The sequence below is a fragment of the Herpailurus yagouaroundi genome, unplaced genomic scaffold, assembly GCF_014898765.1.
Source record: "Herpailurus yagouaroundi ecotype Mexico unplaced genomic scaffold, PumYag 140, whole genome shotgun sequence".
Taxonomy (NCBI): Eukaryota; Metazoa; Chordata; class Mammalia; order Carnivora; family Felidae; genus Herpailurus; species Herpailurus yagouaroundi.
In genome coordinates this window covers 63,361,793-63,389,348 of record NW_024412395.1, presented here as the reverse complement: position 1 = coordinate 63,389,348, position 27,556 = coordinate 63,361,793, and the positions used below count along the sequence as shown (strand labels likewise).

The 27,556-nt window shown below is 35.3% G+C and overlaps 2 protein-coding genes across 6 annotated transcripts in view; one reads left to right on the top strand and one right to left on the bottom strand.

The window, feature by feature from the left end:
* The window catches only part of NCKAP1 (NCK associated protein 1), a 109,281-nt gene that overhangs the window by 6,679 nt on the left and 75,046 nt on the right, over window positions 1-27,556 (top strand). For 3 of the 5 annotated variants that reach the window (XM_040475579.1, XM_040475582.1, XM_040475578.1), the window contains exons 2-3: window positions 10,908-10,925; window positions 11,972-12,082. In XM_040475579.1, coding sequence (XP_040331513.1) covers window positions 10,908-10,925; window positions 11,972-12,082 — 129 coding nt within the window. The remainder of the gene's footprint in view (window positions 1-10,907; window positions 10,926-11,971; window positions 12,083-27,556) is intronic. The other 2 variants (XM_040475581.1, XM_040475580.1) reach the window with 1 other exon arrangement.
* On the bottom strand, window positions 433-26,185 carry LOC121030790 (60S ribosomal protein L39-like). The gene is made up of 5 exons (XM_040475583.1): window positions 26,006-26,185; window positions 18,763-18,770; window positions 11,399-11,401; window positions 8,468-8,476; window positions 433-443 (listed from the first exon to the last, which is right to left on the bottom strand). The coding sequence occupies exon 1, from the start codon at window positions 26,183-26,185 to the stop codon at window positions 26,030-26,032; it is 156 nt and encodes a 51-aa protein (XP_040331517.1). The 3' UTR covers window positions 433-443; window positions 8,468-8,476; window positions 11,399-11,401; window positions 18,763-18,770; window positions 26,006-26,029.

The window sequence follows — 27,556 nt, the reverse complement described above, 5'->3', positions numbered from 1 at the left end:
TTCATTTAATTATTTTGCCATTAGGTTTACAGTCATTGATATATTTTTGGTAGATAGAATTAGATTTTGAACACAGTAACCTTAAAGAAATATGTAATTCTGTTATAGTTTTTGTCTTTACTGTAGATTGCATTTGTATGAACTTCGTATGGATTTGTATGAAAATTGAGATCATACTATCAGTGTACCAGAGTGATTATTATTGGAGACTTCCGTTTAGCTTTGTCATGTGTTAAAATGAGCAGTGGTTTAGAACTAGGAAATTTATTTATGTATGTAAGTATGTATGTATATTTTTGAGAAAGTAAGAGACAGCCTGTTGAGCACAAGAGGGACAGAGAGAGAGGGAGACACAGAATTTGAAGCAGGCTCTAGGCTCTGAGCTGTCAACACAGAGCCCAATGTGGCACTTGAAGTCATGAACCACGAGGTTGTGACTTGAGCTGAAGTCAGAAGCTTAACTGACTGAGCCACCCAGGTGCCTCTAGAATTAGGAACTTTAAAATTCAATTCAAATTTTTTTGGGAAACATATTTTGTATTTACTTTTCATGTTCTGTGCAGTTTTTCTTTGTGATTATTTCTAAAATTTAGTCCCTGACCTATTAAAATATACAAACTGAAAAAAAATATATACAAACTGAAAGAACTAATCATATAAACAATACTAAAGAAACAGGAACTTGCTTAAATTGGGGGAAGAGTATTTGTAAAGCAGAAAGGAAAGTGTAAACTAAAAGATACAATGAAGTAGCATTTATCTTTCCTAATTTTAAGGACACATGGAATCATTTCCTAACTTGATACTCTGTTCCAAATTAAATGGAATTTTAAATGTACTTTTTTCATTTTACATGAAGTCAAATGGTAACATTTTCACATTGAAAGTTCCATAACATGAAATGTAAGAAGTGCAGTAAAGAAAGCCCCACCAGCAGGTACCAGGGTGGCTCAGTCAGTTAAGTGTCTGACTTTTATTTCAGCTCAGGTCATGATCTCATGGTTTGTGAGTTCGAGCCCCGTATTGGGCTCTGTGCTGACAGTGCAGAGCCTGCTTGGGATTTTCTCTATCTCTTCTCTCTCTGCCCCTCCAACATGCACATGTGTTCTCTCTCTCTCTCTCTCTCTCTCTCTCTCTCTCTCTCAAAATAAATAAACTTAAAAAAAAAGAAAGTCTAACCAATAAGTTTGTTTCTGTCTTGGGCAAAAATTAATAATTAGTAAACTAGTAGTACTCTTCTGTGTTTTGTTGTTGTTGTTGGCTGTTTTTACTGTTGCCTTTATCAGTAAATGTAGTAAAATCTTTTTAGTTTTAATGCTGTAGGAATTTGCAGTACCATAATTAGACTTTGGTAAATTTTTTACTTTTGGTAAATTGTGATGAGACAATCTCCTAGTTAATTATTTCTTCAAATAGTGTTACAGTGTAGTGTTTTAGTTAAATAAGTTAACAGACTTCATAAGTTCTTGAATTGCTAATTTGTAAGTAGGGTTGTACGTGTGCCAATTTTAAAGGTGTCTCCTGTTTTAAGTAAAAGCCTATATTGGAAAATACTTTTTTATTGCATAGATACTTGATAGTATCTAAAACTACATTTTAAAAAGTATTTTATATGGGGCGCCTGGGTGGCTCAGTTGGTTGAGCATCCGAATTCAGCTCAGGTCACGATCTTGCGGTCCGTGAGTTCGAGCCCCGCGTCAGGCTCTGGGCTGATGGCTCAGAGCCTGGAGCCTGTTTCCGATTCTGTGTCTCCCTCTCTCTCTGCCCCTCCCCCGTTCATGCTCTGTCTCTCTGTCTCAAAAATAAATAAATTAAAAAAAATTTTTTTAATGTATTTTATAAATCTTACAAACTATTGTTTTAGTCCCAAATTTTGAGGGTTTCCATTTGTTTACTCTTCATTTGTTGAATGTCTTCCTTCATAGACACTGGTAAATTGATATACAGTCTCCAGTGTCAAGAAGTTCATATTTTAGTAGGTATGAGAGATTTACAGAGATCTAACTGAAATGTATTATGTAAGTGTGATTATGGGAATCTTCAGAAGAGCGTTGAAGATTCCATTCCGAGGAAGAAGAGATAATGACTTTTGTGCTTGGTTTTGAAGTAGGAATAGAAGCTTCAGGTAGGCAATGTCAAGGAATAGTCAGTTATTATTTAAGGTTCCCAAACTTTTGTTCAGGAGAATAAAGATATAAAACATATAAGGTTATAAAATACCTTAGTAATGTCTAATGTCCTTCTTGCTGGCATACAGCTTCTAAACTTGTCTATCATTTTCCACAGTTGTAGTATATTCTGTAGCTTGAGAGAACTAGATTCTAGATAAAGCTCTGGTACTATTTTTTTTTTTTAATTTTTTAATGTTTATTTATTTGTGAGAGAGACAGAGACAGAGTGAGACTGGGGGACAGGCAGAGAGAGAGGGAGACACAATCTGAAGCAGGCTCCAGGCTCTGGGCTGTCAGCACAGAGCCTGATGCAGGGATCGAACCCACAAACCGTGAGATCATGACCTGAGCTGAAGTTGGACGCTTACCTGACTGAGCCACCCAGGTGCCCTTCTATTTTGTTTTTTAAACTTTGGACAAGTTATTTAACCTTTCTGGGTTATAATAGTTTCTTTATTTATAAGCTTCGAAGACTAGTGGTTCTTAGCCAGGGATACATAATATAATCATTTTAAAGGGTTTTTAAAAATACATGTGTATCTTGACACAAACTACTGAGAAGAAAAAGCCCCTGAAGTGATTCTGATGTTAAGAGCCACTAAGATAAGTAAAATATGTTTTTAATACCTCTGATTTCTTTCTCAGGAAGTTGTTCACTGTAGTGATTTAATTTTGTTTTCTGTGGTATAACTAAATTTCTGGAATGCTAGTAGACTGCATGTAGACTTTCTACCAGCAAAATCATCTACTGAGTATTTGTTCTCAGCTTCTGTTATGCTTCAAGGTACACTTTTTATTTTCTATGCCATGTTAATCTTTTTTTTTTTTCAACGTTTATTTATTTTTGGGACAGACAGAGCATGAATGGGGGAGGGGCAGAGAGAGAGGGAGACACAGAATCGGAAACAGGCTCCAGGCTCTGAGCCATCAGCCCAGAGCCTGACGCGGGGCTCGAACTCACGGACCGCGAGATCGTGACCTGGCTGAAGTCAGACGCTTAACCGACTGCGCCACCCAGGCGCCCCAATCTTCTTGATTCTAACTCTTGAAATCTTAAATAGATATGCCGTTTCTCCTACATCTGTGGAATACTCTTTTTATTTTTTATTTTTAAGTAATCTCTGCAACCAACGTGGGGCTTGAACTCACAGCTCTGAGATCAAGAGTTGCATGCTTCACCAACTGAGCCAGCCAGGCACCCCTGTGGAATACTCTTTAATTAACCTTATAAGGTTGAGAATTCAATGAATTAATTAATATTAAGTGCTAGTGCAGTGCCTGGCACAAGAGTAAGAAATAAATAAGTTTTGGCTTGTTATCAAACCTATTCCTGGGCCTTGAAACAAAGTGGACCTTTAATAAGTGTTTATTTTTTTCCCCTGTTAAATCCACCTCAAGACAACTTCTGGAAATATTTCTTAATTATCCTTTTTAACTACCTGACATTATAGTTTGATATCTACTTACTGTAAGTATTTATATGTATTTCAGAAATGTGTGCTTCAGTAGTCCTTTAAAGAGTAGCTTCTTTAAAACAGTAAAAATATGATCATATATAATGCTTTTAAAAAAACTATGGAACCCCTTTGTTTTATAAATGGAGATGTTTTTCTGTATTGCAAGCTGAAAAATGTTTAATAGCAACAGTGACATAGACCTCTTCTTTTGAATTGAGTAGTAATTAGTAATGCATTTGAATCGTTAAAATTTTTTAAATGTTTCTTTTTGAGAGAGAGAGAGAGAGAGAGCAAGTGGGAGAGGGGTAGAGAGAGAGGGAGACAGAAGTTCTGAAGCAAGCTCCATGCTGACAGCAGAGAGCCTCATGTGGGGCTCAAACCCAGAAACCATGAGATAATTACCTCGAGCCAATGTTGGACAGTTAACTGTGCCACCCAACTGCCCCTATATCATTAAAATTTTTAATTAATTTTGAATTATATAAGACATTGAAATATTTCTTAAGTTTGTGATTTTTCCCAGAACTAGTGCTTAGAAAACAATAAGCATAATTTATATACCTTTAAGGTGGATGTTATTAGCTGTAAATAACAGGTAGTTATTGATAAATTTACATTAATTAAAAAAATTTTTTTATAAAATTTTTTTTTAATGTTTATTTATTTTTGAGACAGAGGGAGACAGAGTACGAGCTGGGGAGGGGCAAAGAGAGAGGGAGACACAGAATCTGAAACAGGCCCTAGGCTCCGAGCTGTCAGCACAGCGCCTGACATGTGGCTCGAACTCATGGACTGCGAGATGATGACGACCTGAGCTGAAGTCGGATGCTCAACCGACTGAGCCACCCAGGCACCCCCAAAAAACTTTTTTTAATGTTTATTTTTGAGAGACAGAGCATGAGTTGGGGGGGAGGCGCACATAGAGACAGGGTGACACAGGATCCGAAGCAGTCTCCAGGCCCTGCTGCCAGCAGGATGCTGCTGGATGCAGGGCTCAAACTCACAAATCGTGAGATCATGACCTGAACTGAAGTTGGATGCTCAATCGACTTGAGTCACTCAGGTGCCCCAATTTATATTAATATTAAAGAAAGCATTTCTAATAATTCCAGTTAACTTTCCTGTGAAGCTTCTTAATCTAAATTTTAGCAGTGAATTGCTTTTTTTTTTTTTTTTTCACCTGCCCAAGCTCAAGGGGAAGTTCAGAGCAGTTTGGTTTGCCAAAATGTAGGTGATATGGACAAGAAAACAAAATAATTGGAAAATTAACCACTAATATGAGAATTTAAGGCTTGTTTTGCTTCTGACAGATTTTCCAGTACTTATTGAAAATTTTCATTGTATTATTTTCATTATTTCTAAAATAAATAAAAGAAGGCTAGGTAAGTTGCTTTACTAGTCCATGATTTTAGGTGATGTTCATTCTTCCTCTAGGCTTTAATGTCAGTTAATTTCCTTGGAGACTCGGGAGAATCTTGGTCCTGTTATGCTTTTAATTGTGCAAAACCTTTAAAAACTCTGACTTTTTTTTATTGAGAAAAAATTAAATTCCTGTTTCTATATAAATTGGTAACATTTTGCATTTTTCTATTCTTCCCTTACATATTCAGATGGGGCTGGTTTCTTTCCTGTACTCTCACAAATAGTATTCTCACTCTGCTCTCTGGGATTTTATTCATTTTATTTATTTTTAAGATTTTTTTTTTAATGTTTTATTTTTGAGAGAGAGCATGAGTGGGGGAGGGGCAGAGAATCTGAAGCAGCTCTAGGCTGTGAGCTGTCAGCACAGAGCTCGACATGGGGCTTAAACCCACAGACCATGAGATCATGACCTGAGCTGAAGTCAGATACTTAACCAGCTGAGCCACCCAGGCACCCCTGTTCATGTTTTTTAATTAAATTATTGAATTTATTTTATTTTTTTAAAAAGTTCATTTATTTTGAGAGAGAGAGAGTGGCAGAGGGGCAGAGAGGGAGAGAGAGAATCCTAAGCAGGCTCAGCACTGTCGGCACAGAGCCCCACTCCTCGCTCCATCTCTCATGATTCTGGCTCAGGTCTTGATTTCATGGTTTGTGAAATTGAGCAAGGGGCTCTGGGTGGATAGCAAGAAGCCGGCTTGGGATTCTCTTTCTCTCTGCTCCTCCCCGACTTGTACTTTCCCTGTCTCTCCTAAAATTAATAAACGTTAAGAGTCGGACACTTAACCAGGTGAGCCAACCAGGTGCCTGTAAGTTACTATATTTAAAAAATTGGTTTGTTCTATAGTTTTTTGGCAAAGGAATGTGTTTTACTGCTGACTTAGATAGACTAGGACTTAAAAAATAAAACTGATCGAACTAAGCAGGTTTTTCCTTTGATAGTAATTACTCCAATGAAAGTTTTGAGCAGCTGAGGTAGTGAAAGAATGGAGCATGTTTTTTTACTTTTTGTGTTTTTAAAAATTTTTTTTAATTAAGCATTTTTAGTGCTTTGGAATCTTTGGGTCCTCAACAGCTAATAGTTATAAAACCTTAATTTTTCTGAAGTTCCTTTCCTCTCCGTTGAGTGATGGGTTAGCACTTTCTAAAGCATAGATGTTTTACACACAACAAGTGCCCAGTAAATGTTCTCTTTATTCCCTACCCTTGTTGTTGTTTTCTTTTTTCTTTTAAAAAATTTTTTTAATGTTTATTTATATTTGAGAGAAAGACAGAGTGTGAGTGGGGGAGGGGGCAGAGAGAGAGAGAGGGAGACATAGAATTTGAAGCAGGCTTCAGGCTTTGAGCTGTTAGCTCAGAGCCCGACGTGGGGCTTGAACTCACAAATTGCAAGAACACGACCTGAGCCAAAGTCATATGCTTAACTGACTGAGCCACCCAGGCGCCCCTTTTTTCTGCTTTCTTGATTGTCACATAATCTCTTATGAATAGAGGACTATTTCTATCTATATTTGATTTTTTTAACATGATAAGTTCTTGAAAAAACATGTAGCACTAATCACATAAAATTAATCTGTGTGTGTTATGTAATCTTATGTTGTGACAGCCTAAGGAAGGGACTTGGAAGGGGTTTTGGTGGTAGATTGGCAGAAATATTTGTTTTAAGGTTTACTTTAAAATCACATAAAGTTTGGTCTTGAGGTTTCCAGTGAAGGATGTTTACTTTTTGGCATGAGTAAAATATTATGTGGTTTTCTAAAACATCTTTGTTCTTTATTTTTGGTGATAAATATTATATTTGTATTTTGTGAAAAAAATGAACTTGGAGATGTCGATTGAAATACTGACCTAGAATTGGTTACATAGAAAATCTTAACTTTGATAATTGGGAACTCACTATAGATATTGATGTGTTTTGGGAAGTTTTATTTTAAAAAAATAGAAGATGATTATTTAGAACTTAATTATTAAGTGCTTATGTACCAGGCACTGGAATAAGCACTTTATTTGCATTTTGTCTTTTAAAAATCTGTACAATCTACCCTGTTAAGTAGATAATATTAGTACCCTTCATTTGTGGATTATAGAACCGAAGTTCAGAGATTAAACAACTTGCCAGGAAGTCATATGGGCTGTGCTCTTTGACTCAGAGACAGATTTCTTAGTTATTATATTTAAGTATTCCCTTTAACACTAGTGCAATTTTATCTGTCACATTATATAGTAATAACTTAAATAAAATATAAAAAAAAAAATTCAAAAAATCTAAGTGGCACCTGGATGACTCAGTCGGTTGAACGTCCGACTTCAGCTCAGGTCATCATCTTGCAATTTGTGAGTTCGAGCCCCGCATCGGGCTCTGTGCTGACAGCTTGGAGCCTGGAGCTCCCTTTGGATTCTGTGTCTCCTTCTCTCTCTGCCCCTCCCCCACTTGTGCTCTGTCTCTCTCTATCAAAAATAAATATTTAAAAAAATTTATATAGTCATAACCTTGTTGAATTTAAAGATAAGTAGAATATTCATAGAAAATAAAATTTCAATTGTGAGAACTGGAAGTTTAAGTATATAAATATTTAAATTTGCTTTAGATCTTCTGGAATTTTAAATTACAGTATTTTATGCATTATGAAAGCATGGTAAGTCAAGATAAACAAGATTTTGGAGTGGGTTTTTTTTTTTTTAAATTCTGTGGTTCAGATATAGTGTCCTTTTTCTCTAGTGAAGTAGCTCTTTTAGCCAATTAAGCAAAAAAAAAAAAATTTTTTTTTTTTTTCAGTAGGGCTATAAGTTCAGTTATTTAGATGCAATTTTGCCCTGTACTCACCTTTTCCTTCTTTCTTTTTCTTTTTTGGTGTGTGTGGCATGGTAGAACTATTCAAAAGTTTTATTTAATTTAATTGGTAATTTGTTAAATCTTTTGATTCAGTCTTTATGGTAAGCCTTTTTGGTATGTATTACTGTAAAATGTGTTAATAACTAAGTACAGTAGTATATGTCATTTTCTTAAATGTGCCACTTCAAAGGATGATACTTTTGAGAGTGAAAGATTAATTTTGTGTAATAATGTAGTTGTAGGATGAGGTAGAGTTTCATAGGTACCAGCTGCAGACAGTGTTTTTGAAATACAGGTTGTTATTTTATGATATCTTTGTCCTCCATATCCTGAAAATGAAATGTGCTGAGTTAGGGTGGGGAAGAAGAAGATTAATTTTTATAAACTGAGACAGCTGGTTACTTGGAATTTTGCTATACTGTTTTGGTATAGTAGGAAATCCCCCCCCCTTTTTTTTTTTATGTTTATTTATTTTGAGAAAGAGCAGGCAAGCAGGGAGGAGCAGAGAGAGAATCCCAAGCAGGCTTCATGCTGTCAGCACAGAGCCTGATGTGGGACTTGAACCTTAGGAATCACGAGATCATGACTTCAGAAGTCTGTCGCTTAACCAACTGAGCCATCCAGGCGCCCAAGTAGGAAATCCTTTTTTAAAAAATCTTCATTTTTGAGAGAGAGAGAGAGAGTGAATGGGGGAGGGAGACAGAGGATCTGAAGCAGGCTCCGTGCTGACAGCAGAGAGCCCAATGCAGGGCTCAAACTTATGAACCGTGAGATCATGACCTGAGCCAAAGTCAGATGCTTAACTGACTGAGCCATCTAGGCACCCCAGTAGGAAATCCTTTTTAACTGAATTATTAAGTACAACTTTTTGTTAGATGTATTTATTTACTTAGATGTTAGCTTTTAGTCAGGTCATTGTTTTTTTCTTGTACTTTTTTTTTTCTTTGCTTGAGTTTTCCTTACACAGTGTCTCTGTTGGTATTTGAGTAAATCAAGCAGGTTGATTTCAGAAAAAATAAAATAAGGTCTAGTACTTTTGTATAGTACCTATGAACCCTGTATTTTTTATTGGCATTTCTGAGTGCTCGTGGTATACTAACTATCTGTAAATTGCATGCATGCACACACACATACACACACAGATATTCATGTAATGGGGTTAAAGACTTTATAGGGTAAATTGCATTTATTATCAACCTATGTAACAGATGGAAAAACTGAGGCATAGAGGAGTAAAATCACTTGCTTATGGTTATGCAGCCAGGAAGTGATGGAGCTAGGATTTGAATATCTTGGAAATCATGTTCTTAACTATTAGGTTAAACTGTAAAAGTACAACAAATTTGGTATTTAGACATAGGGCAAAGGAAGGAAATATGTGATTAGAAGAGGGAATTGTAGTCATTATTTCTAGTTCCATATACTATGATAAATACGGTTTTGCAATTACTGTTCATGAGACTTTTACTTAAGTAATTATAATTATTGTAGCTGTTATTGACAACAACGAGCATTTTTAGAGCATTTTAGAGCACTTATGTGTCAGTCCTTCAGCTAAATATTGTACACAGTTTATCTCTTTTATAATCCTCATAATGAATGTATGAGGTAAGTACTAACTTCCTCATTTAAACATGAAGAAACTGAGACTAGGAGATATTTTGTAATATATTCAAGTCCTATGGATTGTAAGTGGTGAAGATTAAAACCCAGTAAGTTTTAGAGTCTGTGTTCTGTCTCCTGCTATTGTATGTTTAGCTATGGCTCATTGAGCAGGGTGGAAAAAGGTAAATCAATTCCGAGGAAAGATTATACAACCATTTATTTTTCCACTGAAATGAAATTCCATTCTTTTAGTTTTTAGAGGGAGAAGGAAGAGTTCCTCTTATATATACATGCTCACCTGAGCACATATATATGTGAGCATACATATATATTAGTTTTCAGATACTTGATTAAATTCTTATACAGTAGAATTTGTGCTCATGGGAAATGGGTATAGTAGTCTATCGTATTTTTGTTATTAGATAGTCACTAATATTGTTAGAATGGATAGTTAAATTTTTAAATATTAGAATATGGAGGATAAAACATTTCATTGAAAAACTGAATGTAATAAAAAAATAAACTGAATGTAATTTGGAATCACTTTAGGATTCTGCACCACCTCAGGCAATATTTAGGAAACTTGATTTTCATTGTATTATTGGTATAAGGAAATGCTAATCTAGGTATTTCTGTTTGGACAGAATTTTAGTATGTGGTTCTTAGTTATTATTATATAGCATAATATTTTTGGGGAGGTGGACTAATTAGCAAATTAGTTTATGTGCAATAAATGATGGTCTACTCTGAAGAAAAGTCAGATATATTTTAGTATTTATGATGTTGAAATAGAATTTGCATAGTTGCCTTGTGTCAATCTCATGAAGGATTGTGAAGTTCTAAATTTCTTAAATTAATTTTGCTTTATCTACTTATGTTTGAGAATTAAGAGCATTCTTAATGCATTCCTATTTCCATTTGGAAAATACAGGAATGTTTGCATTGATTTTTATACTTTGACTTGGAAGGGAGTTAGGTGATTTTTGAAAAATAGTTTCAATTTGGGCTGAAGTGCAAAAGTCATCCAATAACAATTTACTTTTATTCTTGGCTACCGTTTCTTTTTAAGGTATGTAAAATTTCACTGACGGTTTTGCTCCTGTTTTTATAGTTGCATGTAGTCTTCATTTTTCCTTCTAGTATTATTTTAAGTTGATTTAGAAAGAGCACCAAGAAACTGACATGGTTTTACACTTACACAGTAGTATTTAAATATATATGAATAGTGTAAACTCTATAAAATCTATTGTATACTAAACTCGCTACTTAGAATACCTTTAAAATTGTAGCACCATATAGTTCTAATCTTGTTTTGTTATTCATAGTCTGCGGTGCATAAGTTCTCTACTGAAACGTATGTCATAGTTTGACAATCATTGTTTACACGTAATTTTCTCTCTTTTTATTACAATGCTTCCCCAGCAAGGACAAGTTTGGAAGGTTTGCAAAGCTTTTCACCTTCCCTTTGCCCGCTTGCCCGCTTTCAGATCAGTTTCATGTTTCATAACTTCTCTTTCTGCAATTCACAACATAGCCATAGTAAAAGATGAAAAAAAAAACATTAAATTGCAATATGGTATTTCCTCACACATAGTAGAGAGATAAAACTTTTCAAAGGACACATTAAAAAAAAATGCAATGAGAAGTTAAAGAGCAATGTTATAGTTTAATTCCCTAAGAAATAACATCTCACTAGCAAGCAGTTAGTTAAATGTCGCATAACGAACCACTGAATAGTACTGATTATATTCTGTATTGCTAATAGTTCAGATAAAAAGTTCTTTCTAATGCTTACATTTGTATAATGCAGTTTACTACAGAGAATGCTATATGGCTGATGTGGTCAAAATGTAAACATTCCCATTTATTCTGTGCTTACGAGATCTAGAACAGATACAGATTCATTGTTTGACGTGCTGCCGGTATGATGGAAAAATACTGTTGTGACTCAGGTGTTCAGAGGAACAGGTTACACACTTGAGTACTATAAAGACAATTTTAGCAGCTTCCAGTTCTTTTGAACTAGGGCTCTTGTATTAAAATGTTTAAAATGAATGAGGAAAACATTTTGGAAAAGACATTTAAACATAAGCTTTATTTTATAACACTTAGAAAGAAACATTTCCAGTACTCTTCTGAATATTTAATTTTGTAATAATTTATTAGCTTCAGGTGAATACAATTCTACCTCAAACCAAGACTTTTTTTTTTCTTTTTCTTTTTTTCTTTAGGTTTGAGCTTTTTTCTTCACTGCTGTTCTGCGCTAACTGCTTTGAAACTTTCCATGCATTTTTTTCAGTAGAAGAACATCTCTGTACTGTCTCCCATTGCATATTTCAGCTGTGACAATCCCTGCACTTTGCCTATTCATTTTATCACCTGCTCACCAAAAACAATAAATATCTCTAATTTCTGATTACAGATTTGCTATTAGTTGGTTTTAGAACAAGGATGCATTTCACTTTTTTATTACTGTTGTTTTATAGGCATGTGGAGATCCCAAGGCAAAACCATCCTACCTTATTGACAAAAATCTGGAATCTGCTGTGAAATTCATAGTCAGAAAGTTCCCTGCTGTAGAAACTCGCAACAACAATGTAAGTCATAGAAATTTTTGTGCTACTTGATTTTAACCATCAGTAGGGAAAGTAATGGTTAGATTAATACTTGAAATAGTTCTTATTTGTCTAACTCTTTATATTTTGGTATACCAATTATGTACATTGATGAATGACTTTCAGAGACACAGACACTATTCTTATCTTTAAAACTGGGAAAAATGACTGAAATATGTCACCGTTTTATCATACAAAACATAAGATGTTAATTTCTTACACACTTCTTCACTTTCAAGTTGCAACAGAAAGTAAGGTAATAGATATGTTTATGTTCCAGATATTTGCATGACTAGTTGGGGAGTTTTTCCTAATAATCATACACTATTTTGAAATTAGTAAATGTCATAGAGCTTGTATTGTTTTTAGTAATTAGCTATGTTTAGTTATAAAATATATGTTTCTTTAATATTTTTACATTTGAGAAAACTGTTTCTGAAAAATAATATAACTAGGTGATGTTGTAGGATCTTTATTTTTCCATATTACTTTCTTCAGATGGGGTAGTTTTTCTTAGTATATCAAAATATAATCCTATTCAGAGTTTACATAATCCTGATATGTTTACATAATCCTTTGGTAGTTCTTTGTAATAATTTCTATAAAAACTAATTTTAGAAAATTAGAGCTAATTTTTATTTTACCATGTTCTTTCCATATAAATTTTGTTGACTTGGAATCTTTCTACATGTCTTCTCTTTTTAAATATTTTTCTTTGGTAGTCTTGTGTTATAATCTTTGCTCTCTTTTTCTTTATGTACAAACTTTGTATGGAAATTTCCTCTTACATATGGTCTTCCTACTTTTGAGAAACTGTTTAAAAAACTTTGTCATCTTTTAGTTTCCTTAAATCCTATATTTTTATTGAAGATTCATATTTAACTTACTGATATCACCTTTACTTAAAAATATTTTAATGTAGAGGGAAAATACCAGTCAGAAGTAATAAAGTCTGGTTAAAGTCTCTGTTTCTTGTGAGTACAGGTTAATAGAGGTCTTTCTTTGTTTCATAGAATATGTTTTGTAATTGGTATATTAAGGTATCACAACTAGTTGCTGATTACAAATGGGTGATTCAAAGTACACACTTTTTAAGAACAGTATTATTTGTGTGGAGACTCTTTTTAGTTATTGACATTAATTAGCTGACTTATCTGAGAAATAATATACTCAGAATGAGAGAGGGTTTATGAGAATCGTTTTACATTTAGTTTCATATACACTTCTGTTTCTCCTGGCTTATAAAATCTCTGTGATATGAGCTCTTGAGAGAATCATTTAAGTTTAATGTGTGTGTGTGTGTGTGTGTGTGTGTGTGTAAATGTCCATGTGAGAACAAGCATAGTTCCTAAATATGAGGTCTTTTCTTAGAAAATTAGCAAGATCTGATTAAATACAGTTTTCATAACAGTAACATATTTTGTTAAAGAGTAAATTAAGAGTCTTTGCTCCTTGATTTGTGGGGTAAACTTTATAATAATGCTGCTGTTTCTTGTTTTTTCTAATATTTGTACTTCCCTTCTCAACTTTTGCAGCACAAAGTTGTTTTTTTTAAGTAATAGCTTTATTAAGGTACAATTCACATATGTACAGTTTACTCATTTAAAGTATACAATTCAGTGAGTTTTTAGTACATCCACAGAGTTGTGTGTCTAGTTCCACAATTTTAGAACATTTTCATCACCCCAAAAAGAAACCCCAGACCCATTAGCAGTCACACCTGCTAATCCCCCATCCCTATGCGGACACTAATCTACTTTCTGTATGCCTGTTTTGGAGATTTCATATAAATAGAATCCTATAACATGGTCTTTTGTGACTGGCTTTTCTTTTAGCATAATGTTTTCAAGGTTTATCCAAGTTGTAGCATGTATCAGTACTTCATTTCTTTTTATTGCCAAAAAAATTCCGTTTTGTGGCTATAACATTTTATTTATCCATCCATCAATTGATAGATGATTGGATTGTTTCTACTTTTCTTACTATTATGAATAATGCTGCCATGAACATTTGTGTAAAAGTTTTTGTGTGAACTTATGTATACTTTGAAGTAGAATTACTGGGTCATGTGGTAATTTTTTGTTTAACCTATAAAATCAGTTGGATATTGTTGGATATTACGCTGCTTGTAGAATTTACTTTGGTTGTTTTGTGCAAAGTCTCAGTTTTGTGATACGGCCTTTACAACTATCTCATGTAATGCTATTGTATTGTTTTTTGCCTACTGAAGTATTATATACTGGGTATTTATGAGGTTTTATGATCTCAGTTTTGATAAATCCTGGTGAGAAGTTCCTAGCCAACTTGGGTTAGGAAATGACAAATGAGTGCCACTTTGTTATTATTTTTTAATTTCATGGAAGTAGTTAATGGAGGTGTCAGGACTGGGAATGGCAGTAGCATCTGGGAATGATGGAAACTTGCAGATTTCTGGGTGCTAAGTAAACTGAAAAAAATATATTGATACCGTGGTTGGTTTTTTTTTTTTCCTTCTTATTCCTGGTCTTTGGGTCCCTATATAAATATGTATCACAGAGCATGCTTACTTTATCTCAGAAATCAGGGAGAATTCCTGGTAAGCACTAACTTGTCCCCAGTTTTAGAAAAGGCAGACAAAAATATTGTTTTGGTGAAAAATTAAGCACAAATTTTATTTTGAAGTTTCTGAGAGTAGATTCCTACAAAAAGGCTACCTGTGTGCTGATAGATAACCTGGTTATCTGGTATTCTAACAAAGGGAGGACACTGCTAACAGATACAGCCAGATTGGTTTCTAACATAGCCTCAGCAATGATGATGTTGGGTTCTGTTGAGTCCGTTTTGCTGTCTTGCTTGGGCCCTTTTGTGACCAGTTAGAAACTTTTGTACTTTTCCAGTTCTGGATTTAAGGAAAGTCTGGGCCAAAGGATGTCTTGTCTTGTCTTGTTTTGTTTTGTTTTGTTTTGTTTTGTTTTGTTTTGTTTCCCTGAGTCATGATGTTGAACTAAATGTGCCCGTAGACTTCAAAGTAGGCTGATTAAGTAAAATATAAATGAATAAGAGTTTTGTAACTATAGTAGCACTTACTAAGTGTCTAATATTTGCCAGGCTATTTTAATAGAGTTAATAGATTTTTAAATTTATTTTTAGGTTAAGGAAAGCATTTCTGAGCAGAGAGATTGTCTAATTTATAACATGATAATCTTCTAGTATTTTGAAAGGGTGACTGCAAGTGAATGTAAAATTGGTTTCCCAGAAGTTTCTTCTGAGTATATAGAGGGAAATTTGTTATTTTCCTGGGTAAAGAAAATAGTAGAAATTCCATATTTTAACAGGTAGAAATTGTTTTGTCCAAGAAATTCTAAGGAGCATTTTAAGGAAATGATCATGTTTATGTATGTGAAGACACTTCTTATGAAATGTTTCCTAAAATATTTCAAACTTTATTTACCCCTTTTGTTCTTGTGTTGTATTTCCATCTAAAAGCTAGTTTGTTTTTTAAAACAGTTTAAATATCTGACACAACAATGTCATTATAGGATTTGCCTACTTACCTACATTTTAGTATAAAATTTTGGATTTGATTCCCAAATTAATGACAAAATGATATGTGTATGTTGAATTAAGTCTTAATTCCCTAAGAGTGAAGACCTTGTTAGTGAGGAGAGTGCCACAAGAATAATATAAGGGATTCTAGATTGAGAAACAGGCCATTATTGAAATAATTTGAAAATTAAGTTTTCAAACTTAGAGGAATATTTTGTGTTATGTGTTAACTTTTTTCTTAAGGAACACAGTATTACAGGATATTATGGAATAAATTAAATATTTTAAGTAGCTTGCAAGGTTACTCAAGTAAAGACAAAATAAAGCAACTCTAATGTTAGTTGTGAGACCGCATTAGAATCTGTTTTTAGATAACTTTTTATCCCTAGTGCTTGGTACATAAGAGACAGTAAATAAATGTTTGAATGAGTGAATAAAATTTATTTTATTCAATCATTATTTAAAATTTATGTCAGAACTCAAACTTACCAATAAATTTTTAACTTCATTATGTTGTTAGCTAAAAATTTACTATCCTTTTTAGTGGAGCTACACAGATACATCTCATTAATGATACTACTGAGAGCAAACTGGAATAAGATGAGTCCCAGCTTCTTAAAAACATAAATGTGTTTTGGGAGTGGGCTGGTGGACTTGAGGACAGATGTAGGGAAACCCTGACACATGCAGTGTGATTTAGTTAGTAGAAGGAAGAGGTGAGGAAATTTACTTGTTTCTAGCTTGTCTTGTCTTGGCTTCCATTATGATGTGGTAGTATACTGGTTACGAGGATGGACTTTAGAGTCAGTGAAACAGAATTTGAGTTCTGGTCTTTCCACTTATTAGCTGAATGATTTGGGGTAAGGTATTTCACATCTTAAAGCCTCTTTGTTATTCTCTCTAAAATGATGATAATACCAATCTCAAGAAGCAGTTTAATATCTCCTACAGTACTTCACAGATTTGTGTGACAAATTGCTTTTGAAAAATTGAAACTGTTACTTATATTACCCCTCTGACTTTTTGGTCTGCTTCACTGCCTTTTCTTCTAGCTGCCCTTTAAATGTGGGTAATTCTAAATGACTCCTTCCCACCCCACCCGCAGCAGTATATATGTATGAAAACTTTCTCTTCCATTGCTTCAACTAAGTAATCTACTCTCTTCTGTTTTCTGGGTTCTGAAATTCTAGGTCTGATTCCAGCTACCCTTTGGACAGCTGCACAAGTTAAATAATAGCAAACTTTGTATCCAGTATTGAACACATGATTATTCCCCATTTTGTTTCTCTTCTATGTTTTCTGCCTGGAGCCATCATCTTCCACTTGGTTATCTAAACTAGAATTTTTAGATTCCCCTTTGGCTTTTATAAAATGTCAAGTTGGTGATTTAGAGCTCGTCATTTTTAATACTTGTCAGTTTCAATAATGTCTTGAATTTATCCCCTTCAGGTCCTAGTCTCCTGCTGGGACAAATGCTGTGATAATCCAAACACTGCTTTTCTTGCCATTCCAGTCTCTCCTCCTATTGCCACTCCCCATTCCCCACACTAGAGAGGCCAAACAGAACACTAATCTGTTTCTTTGTGGTAACTCCCATCTCTGTTTTCCTGCCCTAAGCACTCATCTTTGAATTCTGTTGACTAGGATGTAGTAGGCCAGCAAGAAATACTTTGGTTTTAAAAGGAATTATTATATAATAAGATAATATAACAAGATTTGGAGGATATATTTTGTCATTAGTCAATATGTCTCTCTGTATATCTGTATAAATACCCTAATGTAAACTTAAATATTTGGTTTTGACCAAGTAAACTGTGCCAAAATTGAAAGAATTTTAATACAATGAGAACTAACTAAAGTGTCTATTCTTTTAAAAAGGTATCATCAATATTCATTTAATATGTCTTCTACATGTAATAGTCTTTAATTCTAACTTGAATAAACAGAATAAATAGAAGAATGAACCCCTCATTAAAGATACAAGTAAGCCATGCTTTGATATATTTGAAAAGTACTTGAAATAGGTTAAGTGCTGGCAGGGAATTGCATTAGCACTAATGACCTACCTAAACTGGTTTAAATTTCCTTTTAGTTTATACCTAAATAACATAAATTCATGGTAATGAGCCAAATAGTTCAGAAGAATTTAAGATGAAAAGTGGGCGTATCTCCTACCCACTATTTCCCACCCTAGTCGTATTTCTCAGAAGGAACGTCTTCTAAGGAATATGCTTGTTCTTTTATAAATTCATTTGCCAGTGTTAGACAATGCCTATTATAAATTCTCTTCTACAGAAGATGATAATTGAGCTCATTCGATTTCTTGCTCCTTACTTACTCTCCCTTCTTCTTGATATTTGATAGTTTTGTTGTTAATATTTTTGGATCATTGGTTACTTCCTTTTTGAACTTCACATAGTACAGTTCTCTGTTTTTATGCCCTCACCCTTGGTCATTTATACTTTAATGCTGTCAAAATTGTTAGTGCTTTCTTTTGTTTATGAAACCATAAAATGTTCTGAGACTGATTTCTGTGCTGATTCCAAAAATTAACTATTAAAGACCTGAGTGCTTAGTTTGTATTCTTCATTCCATTGTCACATTGGACTTAAAATAATTTATTTATGTTTATATCTTTAATATATTTAGCATTAAAGTAAAATGGATTCTTTCATCCAGAATTATTTTGTAGTTAAATTTGTTTCATAGGTATATCATGATTTCTGGACTTACAGTTATGTGCCTTGATAGAATTCTTAAAATTTATCCATCCTAATAATCATATCATCTATGTAGGCTTTCCTTTTTGTATGGAGCCCACTCTTCTATAACCTGCTGTCTTCTAACTCCTCTGTGGACAGTTTGCTTATGTCTGCTGCAAAGCTTTCATCTTGGGACATCTTCTCTTTGTTGTCCCAAGTATAATGGTTTTTACCTGGGCTTTTACATGAAGTTTTCACAGAATTTGGGAATCCCCTGATACTGTGTACAGAATTTGAATGTGAGTGTATTTTTTGGCTTTCATTGTATTCTCAGGGTTGATTCCTATGATCCCAAAACACATGTGCTTTGAAATCACTTTATTTTGTGAATTTTGTGTACTATATATTCTAATTATACTAAACTCTAATCATAACCTCTTCAGCTCATTGATGCTCTCTGTTTTCCTGCAAATGAGACTGCTAATGAGCATTATACTGGGGTTTTCCCCATGGAGATGCATTCCTGGCATTTGCAATCATCTTTCTATTTTCCTCAAATTTCTTAGTTATATCTTGCCCTTAGTGATAGTTTTTTAGCTATCTTCCAAACCGTCCCTTTGGCTGCAATGTTGGTTATGATGCCCTTCCTAATAACAAAGGATATTACCAATATGTAATCACTTGTTGATCTTTAATTTTTATTTTCTTGGTTATTTGTTTGAAGGGAGCTTTAGCTACTTGTAGCCTGGTACCCTTTGAGCACCGTTAGTATGGTTTCTTTCTGTTTATCATGGCTGCCCTGGTCTTACCTTTTGTCAGATCAAAAAATTTTTGCTAAGATGCAGAGTAAAAGGCGACAAAAGAAACTATAGTGGAGTAAATAAGAGATGTTGCAAAAACACTTATTCTTCTTTATTCTTCTTCCTAGCAGTCATCTTGGGCTAAAAATGTTTTAAATATGTATACTAATGGTCTTTAGCCAAAAATAAATAGGATAGTATACGATGTTAGTCCTCTGTGTAGTGTTAGATAGAATGCGGAACATGGGAAAATATATTTAAGTGCTTTTTAAAAAATGTTTATTTATTATTTTAAACAACATTTTTTAAATGTTTGTTTATTTTTGAGACAGAGAATGAGACAGAGTGTGAGTGGGGGAGGGCCAGAGAAAGGGAGACACAGAATCGGAAGCAGGCTCCAGGCTCTGAGCTTTCAGCACAGAGCCTGACGTGGGGCTCAAACCATGAACCATGAGAATATGACCTGAGCCGAAATCGGATGCCCAACCGACTGAGCCACCCAGGCGCCCCAGTGTTTATTTTTGAGAGAGAGAGAGAGAAAGAGAGAGAGACACCGACTGAGTGCGAGCAGGGAAGGGGCAGACAGTGAGGGAGACACAGAATCTGAAGCAGGCTGCAGGCTCTGAGCTGTCAGCACAGAGCCCAACGTGGGGCTCGAACTCATGGACCGTGGGATCATGACCTGAGCCAAAGTCAGACACTTAACTGACTGAGCCACCCAGACGCCCCTACGTGCTTATTTTTTAAGGAGTATTTTATTTTGGGAGAGTATGTGTATACTTTCATGGCACAGATTGGCCATGCTTTCCTTAGCCTTGAGGTCTTTGTTTATGCTGTTTTCACTATATGGAAAAATACTTGCCTCCCATATTCTTTCGTTAGGCTAACTTCTACTTGTCTTTTGGGTTTATCCTCAGATGTCACCATTTCAGAGAAACTTTCTTTAACCCTTTCAAGTTAGGTTAAGTGCTGCATGTATAGTTCCCTCCATTTATCATTCATTCACTTATTTAAAACATTTGTTGAGTGCTATCTGCATAGTCCTGTTATGGGAGAGGGGATCCAGCAGTGAATAACTAAATCAAATTACAGTTCTTGTAGAGCTTATGTTCTATTGGATAAAGATAGACCAAAAAAGAATATGAATGTAATATCAGGTAGAGATGAGTTTTAAAAAGAACAAAACAGAGTGATAGTGGGGAGATACTTACTTAAGGTGACCAGGGAATGCCATACTGAGGAGAAGGATATTTGCAGTCATTGAGATTAGAGCTAATAGTGGCTTGGGCCAGAATGGTAGAGGTGAGAAATGTTCAGATTCTGAATTACTTTGAAGACAGCCATGAAATGTTCAGATTCTGAAAATGTATTTTGAAGATAGAGTCTTCAGTAATTTGCTGATCCATTGGTATGGGGTACATGAGACTATGAGAGATGACCCCAAGATTTTGGCTTGAACAGATCTCGAGGTTTACTTGGGTAAGGACCCAAGATGAACAGGTTTGGGGTGGGCGCGGGCATAAAAGGGGATAGTACTCAACAACTCAATATTAGATATGTTCAATATGTCTAAATATTAGAAATCTGAGTGGAGATTTGGAGTAGCCAAGTATACGTATTAAGTCTAGAGCACAGGCTAACATGAAACAAGTTGAAATGGAATTATTGAGTGTTTTAAGAGAGAGAGGGAATGGCATAATCATTGAGAATGAGAGAATGAATTGACAGTAAAAATTGGCAGTGAAAATGGTGTCGTGTTGCTACTCAGTTATGGTTTATGGTCATGAATTTAGGTTGAGATCAAGTCAGCATATGTATATGTTTTCTCTTATTGTGGGTTTTATCAGGCAGTCATGATGGAGAAAGAGATAAGGGAGTAATCCAGTGATGGGCCACTCAGTCTTAAAATGGTTAAAAAAGGTATTATGGCATAAGAAGGCAAGTGACAGGAAAAAAATGGTAGGGTAAATGGATCGGAGGTGCTTCTGAGTTCCAAGAATTGATGAGGATGTAAGGTATTAGGAGGGTATTACAGGTCTTAAGTGGGAGTTATTCATAGATGCCAGTTAACCTTGTTTCCAAATCTCCCAAGAACAACATATAAACAGAAAGGTCAGGAAGAAGCCAAGAGAGTTTAAGCATAAACTTTATTCCTCTTTACAGGCCTGCAAATTGAGGAAATTTAACATGAGCCACCACACTGTCAATATGTAAGAAAAATAATCCCTGGGAGCCCTCTTTATTTTAGGGTATCCTTTAACTTTCCCCATCTTCCTCACCATCCTCACTACCTTTAGAAGCTCTGACCATTCTTGTGGTCTTTCTCAAACTGGGAAGGGGGAGGAATGTGTGTGTGTGCTTTAAACTTCTTTCATATTATTACTAGTTGGTGAGGGTTTTTGTCTTGTATTATAAGCATTATAGTGTTTCACCATTTTTGAACCTTGCACCTAGAAGTTAATTGTGGTGTAACCAGCTTTTAAAACTGGATATTTACCTTAAAAAAAAAAAAAAGGTGAGAGTTACCTGCATACTGACATGTACATCCTTCAGTAGTCTATATACTCTTTTAGAGGCAAGGTCATCATTTTATTCACAGTTTTATCCCCAGCTCCTCTCATGATGCCTGATAATATAATAGGTTGGGATATTTGTTGACTAAATGAATAATATATTTATGAATAAGTAAGTAAAATGTGGTATATCCATTTAATGGGATACTATTCAGCAATTAAAAGAACACACTACTGATAGATGTTGTAGTATTGATGAACTCCAAAACATTGGGCTAAGTGAAAGAAGTCAGATGCAAAAAGCTACATATTGTGTGGTTCTATTTTATAGGAAGTGTCTAGAAAAAGCAAATTTGTTGAGACAGAAAGTAGATCAGTAGTTGCTTGGTTCTGGGGGTAATGGGGTAAGAGTGAGGTTAACTGTAAATAGTATATCTTGGGATAATGGAAATGTTCTAAAACGATAGGGTTGGTGGTTGCACAACTCTAAATTTATGCAAATTATTTAATTGTTCATTTATCATGGATGAGTTTTATGTTATGTAAGCTACCTTTTTTAAGTGATTTATATTTTTATTTTTTAAATGTTTATTTTTGAGAGAGAGAGAGCATGCCACCCAGGCACCCCATAAACTGTATCTTAATAAAGCTATGAAAAACAATTTTCAACAGCCAGAAGGGGTATTTTATTTTTTATTTTTTATTTTTTTTTAAGTTTATTTATTTATTTTGAGAGCACGCTTGCATGAGCTTGAGTGAGAAGGGGGTAGAGAGACGAGGAGAGAAAGAATCCCAAGCAGGCTCCGTGTTGTCAACATGGATCCCCATGTGTGGCTTGAAATCACTAACCACAAGATCACGGCCTTAGCCAAAGTCAGATGCTGAGCCACCCAGGTGGTCCTGGAAGTATTTCAGAAAAAATGAAATGTATTCAGAAACTGTGAGATCATGACCTTAGCTGAAGTTGGGTGATTAACTGACTGAGCCACCCAGGCATCCAGAGAAATAAAAACTTTAAAAAGTAAAAAAGTATAACCATCAAGGACAGTTTAATGTTGACTTATTACCTTGATATGTCAGTAGCACCTGAGGCCATCTTGACATAAATAGTTCGGCATAATTATTGATTATAATGTAGACATCTAATCTGTAAGAAAAGCTTGATTTTTTTCAGTGCCCAGGTTATGGAAGCAAGGTAATCACATATTAGAAAAATAAAAATTATTAAAAATGAATGTGAGGAACTAGCTTCATTTATATTGGAAAATGGTGCCATTATACAAAAATTACATTATCGTTAACACAGTATACTACCTTTTATATAAATATGTTACACCAACCTCTCTTTACTCTAGGACCTATAATTAGTGATTTTTCTAGTACTAATGATAAAATTACAGTAGTTCACGAGTTTGTATTAATTTGACCATCCTGTAACCAGAAATCTTAAACTTTCAGGATCTTTTCAGGTGCAACTTAAGGTGCACAGGTGGTGAAATAGAGATTGTTTTAATTTGTGTTACTTATTAGTCTTTGTTTCAGTTACTTAGTACTATATAACAGATGACCCCAAATATTAGCTTAAAACAACAACTTATTTCTTATTCTGTAGGTTCACTGGGCAGTTCTTGTGTTTGTCTCACCAGCCTTATGAAACAACATCATGTAGCTGGTGGGTTGGCTGGGGGGTGGGCCTAACTGAGATAGCAAGATACTGAGACTTTTCTTTCCTCATGATATATCTGAGGCCTCTTCACACATGGCACTCAAGGGCAGTGTTCCAAAAAGAGCAAAATCAGAAGCTGCAAGGCCTCACATTAAGAGTGTCATTGCTTCTGCTTTCTGTTGGTCAAAGCAAGTCACAAGGCCAGCTGAGATTGTAAGGGTGGGAAAAGAGAATACTATTGATGGGAGGAGCAATAAAGTCCTATTACAAAAGTGGTATGTATAAACCTTTAATTTCTTTGCCTTTCTGTTCTTTAAAATATAAAACTCTGTTCTTTGGAATTAATTTAAACGATGACTAGCAATACAAATTTGAAAAAATTTAATATATAAAATAAGGAGGTTGAATTAGAGGAGTTCTTGGAAGCTATAGTCTGATGAGGCTACAAATAAATACAAGTATTTTCTGAAAAGAAAATAGTTATAGCTTGGCTTGTTCCTATACTACTTTTGTATCATTGTATGGACACTTGAATGTTGAAGTATATCGAAGAGGTGTTTTAAACTTTGATGTCTCATTGACTTCATTTGGCATTTTGCCCTCTTTATGGTCTGTTTCTGTATCTGGAAAGTGAGGATAAAAATATACCTGGATTGGGAAGATAAAAGTTCGGGGGGGGGGGAGGGGGACGCCTCGGTGGCTCAGTTTGTTAAGCATTGGACTTGACCTCAGCTCAGGTCTTAATCTCAGGGTGGTGAGTTCAGGCCCCACACTGGGCTCTGCTGAGCATGAAGCCTGCTTAAAAAAAAATAAGATGTTCTGGACACAGATGGGAGTGATAGTTGTACAACAATGTTAGTATATTTTTAAGTGTGAACTACACATTTCAAAATGGCTGAAATTGTTAAAGTAGATTCTGTGTTATGTATATTTTATTGCTGTAAAAAACATGTACCTTGAAGAGTATTTATGAGGATTAGATTCAGTAACAAATTTTAAATACTCAGTCATGCTTAATTACTAGGCAGGTGTTAAGGATACTTCCCTGAAATTTATTTACTATCCTTTGCTCAGAAAAATGCATTTATGAAATACTGACTACCAGTAGAATCATTTTGTATATGATAGAAGGAGAATCCTACAAAATGTTATGAACCTTTTTTTTTTTTTTTAATTTTTTTTTTCAACATTTATTTATTTTTGGGACAGAGAGAGACAGAGCATGAACGGGGGAGGGGCAGAGAGAGAGGGAGACACAGAATCGGAAACAGGCTCCAGGCTCTGAGCCATCAGCCCAGAGCCCGACGCGGGGCTCGAACTCACGGACCGCGAGATCGTGACCTGGCTGAAGTCGGACGCTTAACCGACTGCGCCACCCAGGCGCCCCTGAACCTTTTTTTTAAAATGAGTACTCTTGGGGCACCTGGCCGGCTCAGTTGGTGGAACCCGCAACTCTTGATCTTGGCATTGTCCCTTGCTGGGTGTAGAGGTTACTTAAAAATAAAATCTTTAAAAAAGTAAAATGAGTACTCTTTGTGCTGATTTGGATTTTCAGGTAATTTTAGATTCGCTTATATTGGATCGAATATGCCATTCTTTTAGACGCTTCTTGTTTCCTTGTTTTATGCTTTTCTATCCTGGAAGGACATAATAAAATATTTTGCCCAACTTTGGGGATTTATTCCAGGGATTAAATCACCAGTCTGTGTTAGGATACATAAACTCATTTGAGACATGAGTTGATACCTTATATTGCATTCATTTATAATCAGCAATGCAATTTAAAAATTAACTATGATTTTTACATTGAGAATCTTGATGATTGGAAATTAATTGATAGATTAATTGTACATCCTACTATGTGCTGGTATTCTTTCAACGTTTATTTATTTTGGGGACAGAGAGAGACAGAGCATGAACGGGGGAGGGGCAGAGAGAGAGGGAGACACAGAATCGGAAACAGGCTCCAGGCTCTGAGCCATCAGCCCAGAGCCCGACGCGGGGCTCGAACTCACGGACCGCGAGATCGTGACCTGGCTGAAGTCGGACGCTTAACCGACTGCGCCACCCAGGCGCCCCCGTGCTGGTATTCTTGATGTTGGAGATATAGCAGAGAGTGTTACAAACCTTCTTGCTCCGTGGATTTAAATTCAAGTTGGGTTTTTAGATAACAAACAGTTAATGGAAATAAACACATACTTTGATTTGGTGATAAGTGGTAGGAAGAAATAAAAAGCAGGATTAGCAGTTAAAGAGCAAGGAGGAAAGACTATTTTATTTTATTTTTACGTTTATTATTTAAAAAAAATTTTTAAGCTTATTTAGAGAGAGAAAGAACACGAGTGGGGTAGGGACAGAGAGAGAGACAGAGACAGAGACAGAGACAGAGAGAGAATTCCAAGCAGGCTCCACGCTGTCAGTGCAGAGCCCAATGTGGGACTCCACTCACGAACTGCGAGATCATGACCTGAGTCAAGATCAAGAGTCAGATGCTTAACCAACTGAGCCACTCATGAGCCCCAAAAGGAGACTTTTTTTTTTTATTTGAACCAAAAGGTCTCACATGTTTATTACTGAACCAACCTACAGGTGCAGAAGCATGGTAACAGAGAAAAGTCAATTTCCTGATAAAACAGATCTACTGGTCAGGCAGTAGGGAGGGATGGAATAGAAACACCTGATTTTCAGGCAGCATAAACGTGTGCCATCTCATGTTCGATCCCTTACAGACCCAGCTTCATTCTTCTCCAATTCTGCCTCTTGGAGTTGTATCTGATTTTATTACCAGTTTTCATCCGAACCCACGGGGCAATGGGACGATTCTCCTTTTGTTTCTTGGCAAGGAATCTCTTGATCCTGAAAGTCTTGTGAGAAGACATGGCGAGAAGTGGCCAGCCACACACAAGGACGGCGTAGAAGAGGGAAAAAAAAGCAAAAGGAGACTATTTTAGATAAGAGTGCTTAACAGTGGCTTCTCTGAAGAGAAGTGAGGGAGTGAGCTATGCAAACAAGTGGCAAAAACATCCCAGACTTGAGAAAGGAAGTGCAGAGGCTCTGAGGTGGGACCAACCTTGATGAATTTGATGAACAGAGGAGAAAGACCTGTATGACAGCTACTGAGTGAGGCTAAAGAAGTCAAAGATGAAGTTTGGAGAGCAGTTTGGAGGCTAGTGTAGTGGTCTAGATGAGAGTTAATGACAAAGGGTGGTAGCTGACAGTTCCTTTCATAAGAGGTTTACCCAAATACCTTCTCAGGACTCATATTTTTAAAAGTGTGGTTTAGAATATCATATTAAGAAACTGAACAAAGCTTTTTCTGAGACCAAACTTCTATACTTGGTTGTTACTGTTTTGTTTTTGAATTTTCATTTTTATTTTTTAAATTTGATTTAAATCCAAGTTAATATATAGTGTAAGAATGATTTCAGGAGTAGAATTTAGTGATTCATCACTTACATATAACACCCAGTGCTCATCCCAACAAGTGCCCTCCTTAATGCCCATCATGCATTTAGCCCACCCCCCACCCAGCACCCCTCCAGCAACCCTGTTCTGTTTTTAAGAGTCTATTATGGTTTGCCTTTCTCTCTCTTTTTATCTTATTTTTCTTTTCCTTCCCCTACGTTCATCTGTTTTATTTCTTAAATTCTACATTTGAGTGAAATATATTTGTCTTTCTCAGACTGATTTCACTTAGCATAATATACTTTAGTTCCATTCACGCTGTTGCAAATGGCAAGATTTCATTCTTTTTGATCACGGAGTAATATTCCATTGTGTGTGTGTGTGTGTGTGTGTGTGTATGTGTACACATCTTCTTTATCCATTCATCAGTTGATGGATATTTGGGCTCTTTTCATACTTTGGCTTTTGTTGATAGTGCTGCTATAAACATTGGGATGCATGTGCCCCTATGAATCAGCATTTTTGTATCCTTTGGATAAATACCTAATAGAGCAATTGCTGGGTTGTACGGTAATTGTTTTTAAATTTTTGAGGAACATCCATACTGTTTCCAGAGTGGCTGTCCCAGTTTGCATTTCAACCAGCAATGCAGAAGGGTCCCCTTTCTCCTCATCTTTGTGAATATCTTTTTCCTGTTTTGCCAGTTTTAGCCATTCTGACAGATGTGAGGTGGTATCTCATTGTAGTTTTGATTTGTAGCTGAGGTCAAAGAGGTTGCTGCCTGTTTTCTCCTCTAGGATTTTCATGGTTTCCTGTCTTACATTTAGGTCTTTCATCCATTTTGA

Bases quoted from the DNA above. Each gene is read 5' to 3' on its own strand.
- LOC121030790 (XM_040475583.1), bottom strand. From the start codon at position 26,185: ATGTCTTCTCACAAGACTTTCAGGATCAAGAGATTCCTTGCCAAGAAA.